Source organism: Chrysemys picta, chromosome 4 (assembly GCF_011386835.1).
Source record: "Chrysemys picta bellii isolate R12L10 chromosome 4, ASM1138683v2, whole genome shotgun sequence".
Classification (NCBI taxonomy): domain Eukaryota; kingdom Metazoa; phylum Chordata; order Testudines; family Emydidae; genus Chrysemys; species Chrysemys picta.
The window spans coordinates 82,514,468-82,529,838 of record NC_088794.1 but is presented as its reverse complement, the minus strand read 5'-3'; the positions used below and the strand labels follow the sequence as shown (position 1 = coordinate 82,529,838).

The 15,371-nt window shown below is 39.8% G+C and overlaps 1 protein-coding gene across 14 annotated transcripts in view; it reads left to right on the top strand.

Moving 5' to 3' along the window:
• PHF21A (PHD finger protein 21A) overlaps positions 1-15,371 on the top strand; it is a 280,949-nt gene that overhangs the window by 244,688 nt on the left and 20,890 nt on the right. For 6 of the 14 annotated variants that reach the window (XM_065592842.1, XM_024100578.3, XM_008179882.4 and 3 more), the window contains 7 exons: positions 162-248; positions 1,319-1,615; positions 3,457-3,555; positions 4,171-4,222; positions 5,513-5,592; positions 6,046-6,106; positions 9,709-9,872. In XM_065592842.1, coding sequence (XP_065448914.1) covers positions 162-248; positions 1,319-1,615; positions 3,457-3,555; positions 4,171-4,222; positions 5,513-5,592; positions 6,046-6,106; positions 9,709-9,872 — 840 coding nt within the window. Of the gene's footprint in view, positions 1-161; positions 249-1,318; positions 1,616-3,456; positions 3,556-4,170; positions 4,223-5,512; positions 5,593-6,045; positions 6,107-9,630; positions 9,654-9,708; positions 9,873-15,371 lie in introns of all 14 variants that reach the window. The other 8 variants (XM_008179888.4, XM_024100592.3, XM_065592846.1 and 5 more) reach the window with 3 other exon arrangements.

The following is a 15,371-nucleotide window of genomic DNA, read 5'->3' as shown; positions in this document are numbered from 1 at the left end:
TTCTAATACAGAAACTGTTGCTGTGAGAATTTTTTTACAGTGGGGGAAAGCAGCCTAAACTGAGGAGCATCAGGACTGAAAATACTATCAGTGTGCTTGGTTTTGATGAATGACTTCAAAGCTATTTTCATCTTGTTGAACTCTCTCTAATGTTTGTATAGCAGGTTCAGGCTACACCTCAGCCCATCAAAGTGCCACAGTTCATCCCTCCTCCCAGACTCACTCCTCGTCCAAATTTTCTTCCACAGGTGAGTGTACCAAGAACAAGAAAGATAGGAGGGAAGTTGGCCATAAAGTAAATAAGGGATGTTTTCTTTTCATTTCTTACCTTCAAGATGTGTGAAATGAAACTACTGAAAGTGTAGGAGCAGAATCAGTCTGTCACCGAAGGCTGCAAAATCTGCTTCAATCATCACTGCTCAGTATTCAAGAGCAGGAGAAGAGAAATAGCTGAAGTCTTTTCTGCAGCTTCCATTCTTTATACCATTTGCAGCTGAGCGATACAGCTTTAAATTGTTTTACTTTGCACTGTTTTTAGAAAAGACACTGGTTGCTTCTTCACATTATTTTTATGAAGCTTCTTAGACAAGGAGCAAGGGGGTATAACTGGGAGTACCGGGATGAAATTAAGAAAGGAAAACTTTAGGCTGATTATCAGAACAAGACATTGGGACAGTAAATTCTGTTAATCTGTGACATAGTTTCCAGACATAAATGAAGGCTACACCCTGTATTTTGAGATATTAAAGGTAAAATGGACAAGATACCAGAAAATGTATGATGAGAAACAATCTTTTATTGGTAGGGAGATAGATTAGATGACCTAGTGGATTTTGTTTCTACTTGCATTTTCTGTAACTATGAGATATTTGTATAATTGGGACTATGCCAGGTATAGCCAAAGATAACGATGGTACAGGACCAGAAAATATTTTGGACCTGAATTTTGTAGAGCTGTTTCCTAGCTTCGTACCTATGGATGTCTTCTCAAATATTATGCTTTACAATAGCATCAGAGAAAGAAAAGAGCAAGTGGCAATATAGGCTGTATTTACCAGTAGAGGCTTTGATATTTTCAGTGAGGGGGCAAAAGCTGTGTGTGCAAGTGTTATGGATGGGTTTTATGCAAGCAAATTGAAAATATGGTTCTTTATTGTTGTTGCACACTTATGACACTATTCTAAAAATGTGTTCTGTAAGAAATGTAAATAGTTTTGGAGAATTTAGACAAGCTGAGTCAAAAGATTTAAAACAGAGAATATATTCAATAAATTAATTTTAAATATATTTCTATTTGTCTGGGATTTTTTCCTTGTAGGTTCGACCCAAACCAGTTGCCCAGAATAACATTCCTATTGCCCCAGCACCACCTCCGATGCTTGCAGCTCCTCAGCTTATTCAAAGGCCTGTGATGCTGACAACAAAGTTCACACCCAGCTCTTTACCCACCTCACAGAACTCCATACACCCAGTTCGTGTTGTTAATGGGCAGACAGCAACCATAGCCAAAACTTTCCCTATGGCACAGCTCACCAGCATTGTGATAGCAGCCCCAGGTACCAGGCTCGCTGGACCTCAGACTCTACAGATCAGCAAACCAAACCTTGAAAAACAGGTACAGATGGGCAATGTGTCTACTAAATGCTGCAGTTCTACTTTTGTGGGTTAATGCTGCCAAGGTAGAGAGGACTAATGACCATGGGGGGAATTTTCAATGGAGAATTAAATATCAGAGTCCCACTAACAGTGACCAAATATTAATAATATAATGACTTTGGAGAGGGGGTTTAAGAGACAACCCCAGTTCATAGGACTGAAAGTTTGGCGTTCTTTCAAAGGCCCCTGGGAATCATTACAGTTCTTCAGTAATTTGGTGCTCCCCCTACTGGATCAGCAGAAAATGTTCATCTGATGTGTGCTGACATCTGTGATGATGCTGACACACAGACAATATAATAAACGAAAAGCCATGTTCATGTCAGGTCCTTTAGAAACACAGGAACAAAATATTTTTTTATTTCTAAACTTCTTTAAATTATAACAATGGAGAGTAGAGGAATAAAAACTATTCAAAATATTTAACAAGGCCTATTTAATAAGAGAATCCGGCCGCATTTGATTTGATGCTGGAGCCTGTTGATTTGTGTTCTCCTCGGAATCCCCCTTTAAATTGCAGGGAAACAAAATGGCCAGTCGGCTTCTTGTGGTTGGTCAAGACTCCCATGACTCCCATGGCTGACCTGAGCTTGGATGGATGGAAGAAATGCCTCAAAAATAGAATTTCTAGATATTTAGTTATTAAATCTCACTTCAGGAAAGAGCAAATGGGGAAGGAGTCCTAAAAAATAATGCGCAACTTCAAATAAAATGATTTAATTGGGTCATAAATGTAGACTCTTCCAATTCAGTTCATGTGACATCTTTGGTTTCACTTCAAAAACTTTCTTGTCAGTTAATGTACCTTGGAGTTGTCCATGAAACTATGGACAATCTTGTGCAAGAAAGATGCACTATCGCTTCACTAAATTCACAGGGGTAGGTTGTTGCGTATCTTTTAAGGCAGATTTACAAGCTGTGCTCTGCAACAATGCATGTCTGTTACCTGTGAGCTTGATGAATCCTTGTGCTGCATATCCACAGTGTTGCATCTTTGATGTCAACATCATTTGTTTATTCTTTAAAGAACTGCTGACAGTCAGGAAAACTTTGAAAAACATTCAGAGACAAGTAACAATGATTTAATTATCTGTGTACAGTCTTTTGGTATGATTTCCTCAATCTTTATGATTAAGGATGTTTACACGAAACAAAATTTGTGTCTCTTCAGCATTCATCTCCTCACTCTTGTGAGGAGTTTGTGACATCACAGCCATGCCACAAACTCAGGGTCATCATGCTGGTGATTGTGATGTTGAGAGCTGAGGATTCTGACTTCAGGGAGGGCATAAACCACAGGAATATCTGAGTTCTTAGGAGTCACAGTGCCAGTTTTCAGGCAAATGTTACTCATAATGACAAATGACGGGAAAGAAATGGAGAATGTATATACCATTCAGAATAGGTTATAAACAGGGGCTTTTCATTGAATGATTTTCCATAAGGCTTCAGCTGGTCTGTAATCAATCCACTTTTCATGCAGCTTTATAAATATTTCGGCCAAAAATGTTAACTGCAGGATGACCTTTATCACTTGTGTGGTTGTTTGATTGGGTTGCCTGAGTTGCTCTGATGCTGCATGTTCTTGGGTTTGGGCCTGTTCTGTTTCTTTGCCAAAGCAGGACACATTGTTTAAACTTCCCTCACATTCCTGGAGAAAATCTCTTGTTGGGGCACTGCCAGTTGGTTCTACAACTGTTTTTCCCATTGTTCTACTAAACTGAAATTACTCATTTCACTTAGTTTTTCCCTAACTAAAAAATGCTTTCTGAGTATTGAGTTGTACTTGTTTCTTTTCAGACTATTAAACCCCATGTGGAAGCAGAGGAGAAGCAAACAGAGAGTCGTACCGTTACTCCACCAGCTGCACCCAAGCCAAAACGAGAAGAAAATCCACAGGTATCAGAGCAAATTCGGTGTTCTCTCCCTAGAAGAAAAAGGAGGCATTCTATCTTTCAAAAAACATCATAAACCAAAATGGAAGATAGTGTATCTATTTGTTTCCTCATTTCCCCCTCACCCTACACAGACACACTCTCTTTCTCACACACAATTTCTTTTTTTCCCTGTTCCAGTGGTTTCCAGAGCCCCTACCTGGTGGCTCACAGTGTTAAATACTTGGGAATCAAACAATGAGGATTTTGTTTCTGTGTAACCAGCAATGTTTAACTGGCAATTGAACTGTGCTGGTATCTGCTAAGGGTCAGTGATGATGGTTTGGGAGTTGAGACCTTGAGTCTGTTCCCAGCTCTGCCAGTGATTTCTTGTATGACATTGTGGAAGTTCCTTCTCCCTGTCTCTGATTTTTTTCTCCACATCTATAAAATAGAGCTAGTGTCTCTCTTTGGAAAGCAATTTGAGATCTATAGATGAAAAGTGCTATATAAGTGTAAAGAATTATTAATATTTTCCTTATTTGGTTGGCTACCAACTGACTTTGGGCTAAATGAAGTTGCTCCTGATAATGATTGTAACTGGAATGAACTCTGTTCTCTCTTTCTCTCTCTGACACAGAAACTTGCCTTCATGGTGTCTTTGGGACTGGTTACACATGACCATCTGGAAGGTAAGAAAAGTAACTGAGAATGGTTCCTGTGCTCTCCTGTTTCTCAGCAATTCTAGATTGGAAGTAAAAGTCCCAAATGTTCTTGTGTGATGTGCATTCTTTTTTTCCTTGCACCAAGGAACAGATCACACTTGGGCTATGTTCATACAGCACTTTGGGTTCAACTTGTCCCTGCCCCCTCAGTCCCTTGTTAGATGGAAACAGGCAGTTGCTTAGGTATCTGAGATCGATGGTTGGGGAGGCAGTGCATGCTCTGCTGTCTGGGAGGAAACTGTGAAAAAACTAATTGACTGTTGTGTAGCCCTTATGTGTGAAGAAGTTACCTAATAGGTCAGTGTACCTTAACCCCTTCTCTGGATTTCTCATTTCTGTAAATTGGTGAACATGCTGGGTTAATGGATTTCAATAGTTCTGATAATTCCTTTAGTCCTTGCCTACAATGAAATCAAGCCTGAAGCTACATAAATTCAAGGACTTGCACATCACTGTACTAAATTTAGCCTCAGCAGAAGTCCATTTTTATTTTTATAATTTCAACAGATAATATATATGCTTATTTTTAAGCATTTTTTCTATTATTTATTTATTTAAATTTTCATAGTTGCACAAAATTATGGGTTCTGAGTAATTTTTTTCCATTTTTATCTATTTGAATTTTCACAATTGTGGAAAATTGTGGGTCAGACAACTAGTATTTAATGACAGTAGAAGTTGAGATTCAATAATTTAAAGCTTTATAACCATTAAAACACAAATTCTCAACATCACGTCAAAGTATACAAAATAATTATCCTTTAGTCAAACTCTAATAAGTTTTCATTCAGCATTTTTCTTACTTTGCCTATCTGTAAATTTTGATTATTATCAATGGAAATTTTCTTTTTGTTAATTAGTGTATGTATAGATGTTTTTGACATTTACTGATTAAAAATCAAATTCTTCAAAGCCTAACTATATTTGCCTTAAATAGCAATGAGGTTTCCTCACGTGCTACTGTATTTAGGTTCCCTATTATGTTGAACTTCACTATAAAATATCTGTGATCAGATGCTCTGATTTGGGAGGGGCAGCCAACCATTTCATAAACCAATCTGGCAGTGTATTTATTTTTACCATTATCTATTCATTTTCAAACCCAGGAGTGTAGCAGAGATGGCTATGTTCAGCATTGCTGGCTTCCCATGGAAAGCCTCATAGTTCGAACTTACTTGCTTGCAGACTATATAACATAGACATAATTGTATGCTTTCTGAATCCATGGTTTCTAACCTGAAAATTTCTTTTCACAAGAAATCCAAAGTAAGAGACAAGAGAGGAAAAGAAGAACAACAGCAAATCCAGTGTACAGTGGAGCCGTTTTTGAGCCTGAGGTATCAGTCTCTTGCTGGGGGGGGAAGCTGGCAATTTCATTCTGTACTGCTGCCATGTTACTACCTACTAAGATCTCTGAAGCCCAGCTAAACAGATAGGCTGTCATTATAGTTTGAGAGACCAATGTAGTGATGTGACCCTCAGGGTTTTATATAGTAAATACAGTTATTTCTGCTTAATACTTCTCTCCCCCTCCACCACCACTCGCATTATAAACCTGGCATTAAATAGCAGTGAGTATTGGTCCTGCCATTAGGAGGTCAGCTTGTGCACTGGCCTGCAGCAGTCCAGATGTCAGAAGCAGAATGGAAGGCTAACATTTCCAAGGATATGTTCCCAACAACAGGACAGACATTAAGCCCAGTTTGTACTGCACTGCTCTGCCTGAGCTCTTACAAATTTAATTGTTACAAAAAATTAGCCAGCTAAAGTTGTTTTCCTCCCCTTTAAAGCGTAAGAAGAGTGCAGTCACATACCTGAACAGCACAATGCATCCTGGGACACGTAAAAGAGGTGAGTTATTTTCAACAATGCCATCTTGCTGTATGCTTATTTCTCCGTCTCCCATCAGCAGTCCCCTTGAGGACAGAAAGAAAGTGAAACAGGGGGGAAGGATTTTGTGATACTGAATTTGCACAATAAATTCCAATGGTAAATAAGGACCAACATTTCTGGGGTTAGCGTAGCTGGCTTTATGGGGCAGGGTCAAGGCAACATTTCAGTCTCACTCTACACAATAAGACAATATACAGAACAGAGTGCAAGATAAATGTTGGAACACCATTTAATGGAAGAGAGTTGCTGCCAAGGTGCTCTTAATACTGCCTAAGCTGCAATGCTACTGACAGGAAAGCAAAACATTATGGAAAAAATGTATTTAATCTTACAGGAAGGGAAATTCAGAGTGTGAAGAGCTCATTCCCCACAATGTGTTTCTTTTCTAAGGGAAGGATCCCCAAAGCATTTTCACTTCCACAGGGGAAACTTCCCACTTACCTTAAGCACTCTTCAGAAATAACTACCATCCTGGAACCTTAAAATGCCACCTTGTCCTGCAAGAAAGGAGGGTTTTTCTTATATCTACTAAGTGTTATTCAGTGGAATTCACCTACAGAGCAGCAGTTCTTGTGCAGAACAGGTCACATTTTAAAACTCTTACTTTTAAGGATAAAATTGATCTCTTGGAACATTACAATAGCGCTTAACTGTTTTGTTCTCTTTCTGTGTGTGGTGCTGAATATCAGAGCTGAGATCTGCCATGCAGATCTGAAAAGAAAATCTTCCCCTAATGGCTCTTAATGGTTTCCAACATGGCTTCTCTGCTCTTTGTTTTGCTGTCCAAAAACAAATGACCAAGCAATCTAGCATCATGACCACCCAAGAAATCAGCAAACATGCTGTATAGTTTGTGATTAAAGTCAGAGGTCTATGTATTCCATGTGTGGGGTGATGAACCTGAGACTGTGTATGCAGCAGTGTATTTGTGTGTGTGTGCATGTGCATACGTGTGTAACAGACTAGATGGCTCAGGATATTAGTGATAGAATTCATAACATTTCACCTCCAAGTTATTGATCTGAATCTGTCCGAGGATAGTAGTGACTGAAAATCTTTAGTGAAAATCTTTAATTATTTGGTGGCTGTTTGATGGGCTAGATGAGCTGATGATCCCAGTCCAGTCTGTATTGAACAGGTGCCTACATGACACAAACCATGATCATAACTAGCACTGATCATTTCCAATGTCTGTATTCTTGGCCAAGAGGTCAGGTATTCAAATGACCCTTGCTCTCCTTGAGGCAGCCTCTTCAGTGCAGGATGGAAGCACATAGGTGGGGCGGTATAGATAAATTCGCACTTCTGCTGGCATGCTGTCTCTGAGTAAATAAAGGACATCCAGTGCCACCTTCCATTACCTTAAATATGTTTTCAAAAAAGAAAGACAAGAAAACAAGTGTGTGTGTGTGTGTGTGTGTGTGTACGCATGCACTGTACATAAGGATATGTTCCTTCATATAGTAATGTTTCCAATGACCTAAAAATGTTAATTCCATTATATAACATTGTGTGAAGAATTACTTATAGATTTTTAAATGCATAAGATTACATATATGTATACATGGTATCTTCTTAGACTGTTTTTGCACAATGCTGTCTTCCTGTCCTTATTTTCATTCTCTGTTGTGACCCCTCATCAGCACCAGATTAGTAACATATTTTCAAATGGGGTGGACAAGATTTGGGGCCTACAGTAGTTTTATTATTTGAATTAATATAGCAATATATTAGGAGGATAATTTGTGCAGCCCTGTGCCCTTTAGGGGTTTGGTTTAATTCTAGTTGCTGTTGGTCACATCAAAAATTTCGGCTATGGACATCACCATCAAAGATTCTTTCCAAGGATGTACATCTCTCTGGAAAGTATCTAGAACTCAAGTGCAAGGTGCAGCATGTACTGGGGATAGCCTGGCAATCTGTAAATACTATTATAAGTAGGACCCTACCAAATTCATGGTCATGAAAAATGCGTCACGGACCGTGAAATCTGATCTCCCACTATGAAATCTTTTTGTGTGCTTTTACCCTATACTATACAGATTTCATGGCAGAGACCAGCGTTTCTCAAATTGGGGGTTCTGTAGGGGTGGTCGCAAGTTTATTTTAGGGGGGCCACGATATTGCCACCCTTACTTCTGCGCTGCCTTCAGAGCTGGGTTGCCAGAGAGCAGCGGCTGGTGGCCAGAGAGCAGCAGCTGGTGGCTGGGTTCCCAGCTCTGAAGGTGGCGCCCCGCCAACAGCAGCGCAGAAGTAAGGGTCACAATACCATACCATGCCACCCTTACTTGTGTGCTGTTACCTTCAGAGCTGGACGGCCAGAGAGTGGCAGCTGCTGATTGAGGGCCCAGCTCTGCAGGCAGCAGCGCAGAAGTAAGGGTGGCAGTACCGCAACTCTCCCTACAATAACCTTGCAACCTTCCCCCCAGAACTCCTTTTTGGGTCAGGACCCCTACAATTACAACACCATCAAATTTCAGATTTAAATAGCTGAATGAAATTTAAATGAAATTTATGATTTTAAAAATCCCATGATTGTGAAAATGGCCAAAATGGACTATGAATTTGGTAGGGCCCTAATTATAAGAGCTGCGTAATTATTTCTAGATTTTTATTCCTTGTGATCTTTCCAGATCTGTAGAGTAACTTGGTACACCTCTACCCCGATATAACGCTGTCCTCGGGAGCCAAAAAGTCTTACCACGTTATAGGTGAAACTGCATTATATCGAACTTGCTTTGATCCACCAGAGTGTGCGGCCCCGCCCGCACGGAGCACTGCTTTACCGTGTTATATCTGAATTCGTGTTATATCGGGCCGCGTTATATCAGGGTAGAGGTGTATGTGGAAAGATGGGGAGAGTGCTAAGAACATATACTTTTACATAGTCGTACAATATATAGCTAATATCTCAGTTGTATGAAGGCTGTTCTTAGCAGATTTTGCACTTAGTGCTTTTCTAAAGGAGTCTAAAATAGATATATATGATTGGGGCAGTAGTACCTGCCGTTGAGATAGTGGGCATAGGTCTGAGATGGAAGGTGCTGACCTATAAGAAATGTGGGGAAGAAAAGGAGACTTGAAATGGTGAGTGCTGGCTATGAGAGAAGGAACTTTGGGTAGGTATATGCTGGCATAGGATAGATAGGGAGAGGTGGGATGACAGTAGAAAAATTAAACTAACAGAAATCATTACAGCCTGTCTGTGGGTTTGGTGCCAGCACGATTTCCTGATAACTGGACGGTCTCATTGCTAGGAATGAAAAGAGGCCCCATTCTGCACTTGGGAGCATGACTATTTGACCCTTAGCAGAGCCTGTTTTCACACTCCTCTGATATGCATCTCTCAAGCGTTCATTTCTTGAAAAATTCCACTTGTACGTTTCTAAAAAAAAATGTTTAAATCTTTGCTTCTCTTCTTCCACTTGTGACTCCTATATTAATTTCCTCTCTGTGCTACATCATTTCCTTTTTCATGCTAGCCAATGAGGACCACTGGCCAAAGGTATGTAAGATCATTTCCCCCCCCTTTTTTTTTGTTCCCTTTTGTTAATGTGTAGGTCGTCCACCTAAATACAACACGGTGCTGGGGTTTGGGGCTCTGACCCCCACATCCCCTCTATCCAGTCATCCTGACTCCCCTGAAAATGAAAAGACAGAGACCACATTTACTTTCCCCGCATCTGTTCAGCCTGTGTCCCTGCCTAGCCCCAGCTCCACAGACGTAAGTAATTCTTGGGAAAGGGTTGGCTTTTGAAAAGATGTGTAGAATGAGCCACACTGGAAACTGCTTCAGATTTTGTTTCTTTAGCGTTCATTCCTTGAACACTGTTTGTCATGGTTCAGTGCAGTGAAACAGGCCAATGTTCTTTTACTCCCCAACCTTTCACTTTTACCTTCTTGTGCCTGTGTTATAGTACTGCAGATATTTCCTGTGACAGTCAGTCATTGATTGGGATGTTGGGATACACTGGGCATGCTTAGAGGAGCATGTTTTCTCAGTGTCTAGTGTCTGAGATCTTGTGTGACTGAATTCAATCTGTATTCCAGTGAGGAACCGGGAAGGGGAGAATGAGTCCTATTATTTAGAGAGACCGTAGTAGCAGTAAGTTGCTGGTGTTTCTGTAACAAGAGGAGGAAGAGAAGGAACTTCTTGGATCGCCCAGATAGCTGGGCACAATGTTCAAAGCACTGATCACAAGAGGTTGTCATGTCCTGGTGTGATTGAGTATACTGCCTCTGCACTCCCCGCTCATGAGACTTTTCTTGAACAAAATCTGGTTATTCTGTTAGCATTTCTAAAGCAGGAGATAAAAATATTTTATTTGTCAAAATGCAAAGATTTCCCCTTCACAGCACAGCCTCTTTTGAGTAACTTTCTGAGAACCTTCAGATTGTCTCATTCTTATTCCTTGCAAAAAATATGGTGACAGAATGTAAAGGTCAGATCTAAACCCTAGAAAGCAAATAAATGAAGTAAGGTTGAGTTTCCTCCCATGCCACTGATCTATCCTTCATTACCCTAAGTGACACTATCACAGTAAACTACAATTTCTCTGAAAAAGGTGACTGCAAGAAATAAGAGAAGGCCAATGTAACTTCACCTGGGTCTGCTTAAAGATCTCAGTATAAAGGAAATAGTGTAGTAGGACTATACTGGGAATAGAGGAGTGAGACAACGAAGTACACAAGAATGCTCAGCAATCAAAGTGCACTTCTAATCTGAAAAGTGACTCTGTAGACGTTTGTCTTTCAATTACTCCTATCATATGGGCTCAGTTTATAGGTAAAAAGATGCTTTTTTTTCAATTGCTAGTGCTGCAAACTACCCCTGGGATCTGAGAGTCACGGTGGACTCTTTCCTTTGCATACATCATCAGCTGTAATAAAGGTTCTAAAGTCCAACATTGGTCCTCAGTAACTCCTGTGCTGCCCCATTGCCTCTTATGCACTGATGTAACTGCTTGGAACTGTGAGTAGCCAATTCTACTGACAATGCACAAGATGGAATAGAATCCAGTTCCCTCCCTCTGAACTCTACCAGCTCCGCAGGACTAACTGTCAAAACGTAATTTAGTTACTAAAGTTGGCAAATGCGACCCTGATACAAAGGGAGCACATCTGTGGAATAAGCAGGGACCCTTTTTAAAAAGTCACTTTTCAGAGTGGAACAGTATTTGAATATCAAAAAAAATGTCCTGACAGTCAGGTGCATGAGTCTGTGGAACAGACTCCTGAAGGAAAGGTGCAGCATCTCCATCTTTTGGGACGAAAATGTACAAACCATTGGAAATTATGCTGTAGAGAACAATTATGCTGTGCTGGCTCCAAGAGATGGACTGGTAACATACTAGGTCTCTTCCATCTCTGATTTCAATGATTTTTTTTTACCAGCCTTGTGACCAGAGCATAACAGTTCTCAGAACAGTGTGATGTGTTATCATGTGTATTTCAGTGCCTAACTACCACAGGCTAAGTTAAGGACAGAGTATTATTCTAGTGTTCCCAGCCTGATTCTGAATTTCTTGCCTTGGTGAAATTGCTTAATATTTAAGCTTAGTTTTCTGTGATTTAACATACTTTTTAAATTAAATGATAGTTTTTAAAAATACAAAGACTCTAGAGGAAACATGCAAGTTGACACAATAGGTGGTTAAAATATATAACACATATGCATACACTTGGATAACTTGTTAAAATTATCTCTCAGTTCTGCATGATATAGTGTGTCAGCAAGTTAGCACGGCTTTCCCCCTGGAGTAATACAAATCTGTTTACTAAAACACTTACAGACAGGTTACCCAGTTTGTGCACAAAGGCAACATTAAAACATTAATATTGCTGTTTTAATTTTTAAAAAGAATTCAGTCCCAAAGACTCCCCCAGTGCACATTTTCCAACAATTGAGCTAGACAACTTTGATTTTAAAAGGAAATAGATACCACAGCGATAGATGCCTTTTGAAATATCTAAGACCTATGAATTCTAGGAGCAGAAAATGTATCAGAAACCACGATACATGTATCACGAGTCCTTTATCTTAAAAACACCCCCATTGATTTGTCTTAAAATATCTGTACTTTCACATTTACACTCACCAGCATAGTGACAGCTATTCAATGTATGGTCATTGCATAGCATATTTCGTAGAAATTATAATCATTAGGGCAGTCGATTAATTGAAGTTAACTCATGCAATTAACTCATAAAAAATTAATTGTGATTAAAAAAAATTAATCATGATTAATCTCATTTTTAATCACATTGGTAAACAATAGAATACCAATTGAAATTTATTAAATATTTTGGATGTTTTTCTACATTTTCAAATATATTGATTTCAGTTACAACATAGAATACAAAGTGTAGACTGCTCACTCTATTATTTTTTTTATTACAAATATTTGCACTGTAAAAATGATAAACAAAAGAAACAGTATTTTTCAATTAACCTTGTACAAATATTGTAGTGCAATCTCTTTATCGTGAAAGTGCAACTTACAAATGTAGATTTTTTTTTGTTACATAACTGCACTGAAAAACAAAACAATGCAAAACTTTAGAGCCTACGAGTCCACTCAGTCCTACTTCTCGTTCAGAAAATCACTAAGACAAACAAGTTTGTATACATTTACAGGAGATAATGCTGCCCACTTCTTATTTACAATGTCAACAGAAAATGAGAACAGGCGTTCGCATGGGACTTTTTTAGCCAGCATTACAAGGTATTTACATGCCAGATATGCTAAACATTCGTATGCCCCTTCATGTTTCGGCCACCATTTCAATGGACATGCTTCTATGCTGATGACCCTCATTAAAAAAAAAAAAAAGTGTTAATTAAATTTGTGACTGAACTCCTTGGTGGAGAATTGTATGTCTCCGGCTCTATTTTACTCAGATTCTGCCAAATATTTCATGTGATAACAGTCTCGGATGATGACTCAGCACATGTTGTTCATTTTAAGCACACTTTCGCTGCAGATTTGACAAAATGCGAAGAAGGTACCAATGTGAGATTTCTAAAGATAGCTACAGCACTTGACCCAAGGTTTAAGAATCTGAAGTACCTTCCAGAATCTGAGAGGGATGAGGTGTGGAGCATGCTTTTAGAAGTCTTAACAGAGCAACACTCCGATGTGGAAGCTACAGAACCCGAACCACCAAAAAAGAAAATCAATCTTCTGCTGGTGGCATCTGACTCAGATGAAAATGAACATGCATCGGTCCTCACTGCTTTGGATTGTTATCGAGCAGAACCCATCAGCATGGACGCATGTCCTCTGGAATGGTGGTTGGAGCATATGAAGGAACATATGACTCTTTAGCACATCTGGCATGTAAATATCTTGCAACGCTGGCTACAACAATGCCACGAGAACACCTGTTCTCACTTTCAGCTGACATTGTAAACCAAAAGCATGCAGCATTATCTCCTGCAAATGTATACAAACTTGTTTGTCTGAGTGATTGGCTGAACAAGAAATAGGATTGAGTGGACTTGTAGTCTCTAAAGTTTTGCATTGTTTTATTTTTGAATGCAGGTTTTTTTGTACATAATTCTACATTTGTAAGTTCAAATTTCATGATAAAGAGATTGCATGACAGCACTTATATTAGTTGAATTGAAAAATACTATTTTCTTTGCTTTTTACAGTGCAAATATTTGTAATAAAAAGAAATATAAAGTGAGCACTGTACACTTTGTATTCTGTGTTATAATTGAAATCTATATATTTGAAACTGTAGAAAACATCCAAAAATATTTAAATAAATGGTATTCTATTATTGTTTAACAGTGCAATTAATTGCAATTAATTTTTTTAATCACTTGACAGTCCTAATAACTACTATGAGGAAAAATGGTCTTTTGATGTAAGAACAGGGCTGAAAGTAAGGCGATCTGTGTTCTGTTCATAGTCTTCCACAAACTCACAGTGTAGCCTTGTGAAAGTCAAATCATTTTTGTGACTCAGTTTCCCCTTCTGCAAAATGAGATAATCGTAGTTCACATGGGTGCTGAGACTTAATATTTGTAAAAAAAACTTTGAGATTCTTGGCTATAGAAATACAAAATACTAATTATTTAAGCACCAGCTATATATTGGTGTTGTATATGAAGACAAAGAGAAAGATACGGTCCTTTGCGTCAAGGAGCTTATAATCTAATTAGTAGGGCCCTACCAAATTCATGGTCTGTTTTGGTCAATTTCACCACCGGGGGTAAAATTACTCAGTTTCATGTTTACATCTGAAATTTTACACTGTTGTAACTGTGGTGGTACTGACCCAAAAGGCGGTCAGGGTGCAAGGGTCGCAAGGCTATTGTAGGTGGGTTATGGGATTGCCACCCTACTTTTGCCATGTTACTGGCAGGGGGGCTGCCTTCAGAGCTGGACAATCAGAGAGGAAGGCTGCTGGCTGGGCGCCCAGCTCTAAAGCCAGTGCAAGCAGCAGCGCAGAAGTGAGGGTCACACAGGGTATGTGGGGTGGGTTACCATAGGTCTGGTTTTCCTGGCAGTCTCCTGCCTGAGTGGTTGGGAGGTGACATCTGGAGCCACAGCCTCTCTGTGCAGGGAGGTGATAGCTGCAGCTGGAGCTGCAGCCTCTCCACGCAGGGGATGACAGCTGGAGCCGCAGCCTCTCTGCACAGGGGGTGTGTGACAGTTGCAGCCGCAGCCTCTCCACATGGGGAGGTGACAGCTCAAGCTGCAGCCTCTCTGCATGAGGGGGAGCGGTGACAGCTTGAACCGCCAAGCTTCCTACAGCTGGGGGAAATTTCCAGAGATGGGTTTGACCCGCCCCAGGAGCAGCCCCTGCAGGGGAAGAGGAAGTCTTGTCCCTCCTCATCCCCAGCTGGGACTAGCAGCTGGAGCCCTGCGCAGGATAGGAGCCCCCAGCTCCATGCCAGATTTCACAGGGTAGATCAGATTTCACGGTTCATGATGTGTTTTCACAGCTGTGAATTTGGTAGGGCCCTACTAATTAGATATTCAACACAACTGGGACACTCAGAGAATGGTGCTAGCTTATAAAGACCTTAATTTATTATAAGTGATGCAGGTTGCCCGATGCTTTCCATTTTAAGACCCTGTTTTCAGTTGCTGACAACTTTGCCAAATTTAAATCGCTTGGGCTGAAACTTTCCACGATGGGTGTCTAACTCAAGTTGAAATTTTTTTTTTGAAAGTTTCACCTAAAACAGTTCAGCTATTTAACACAA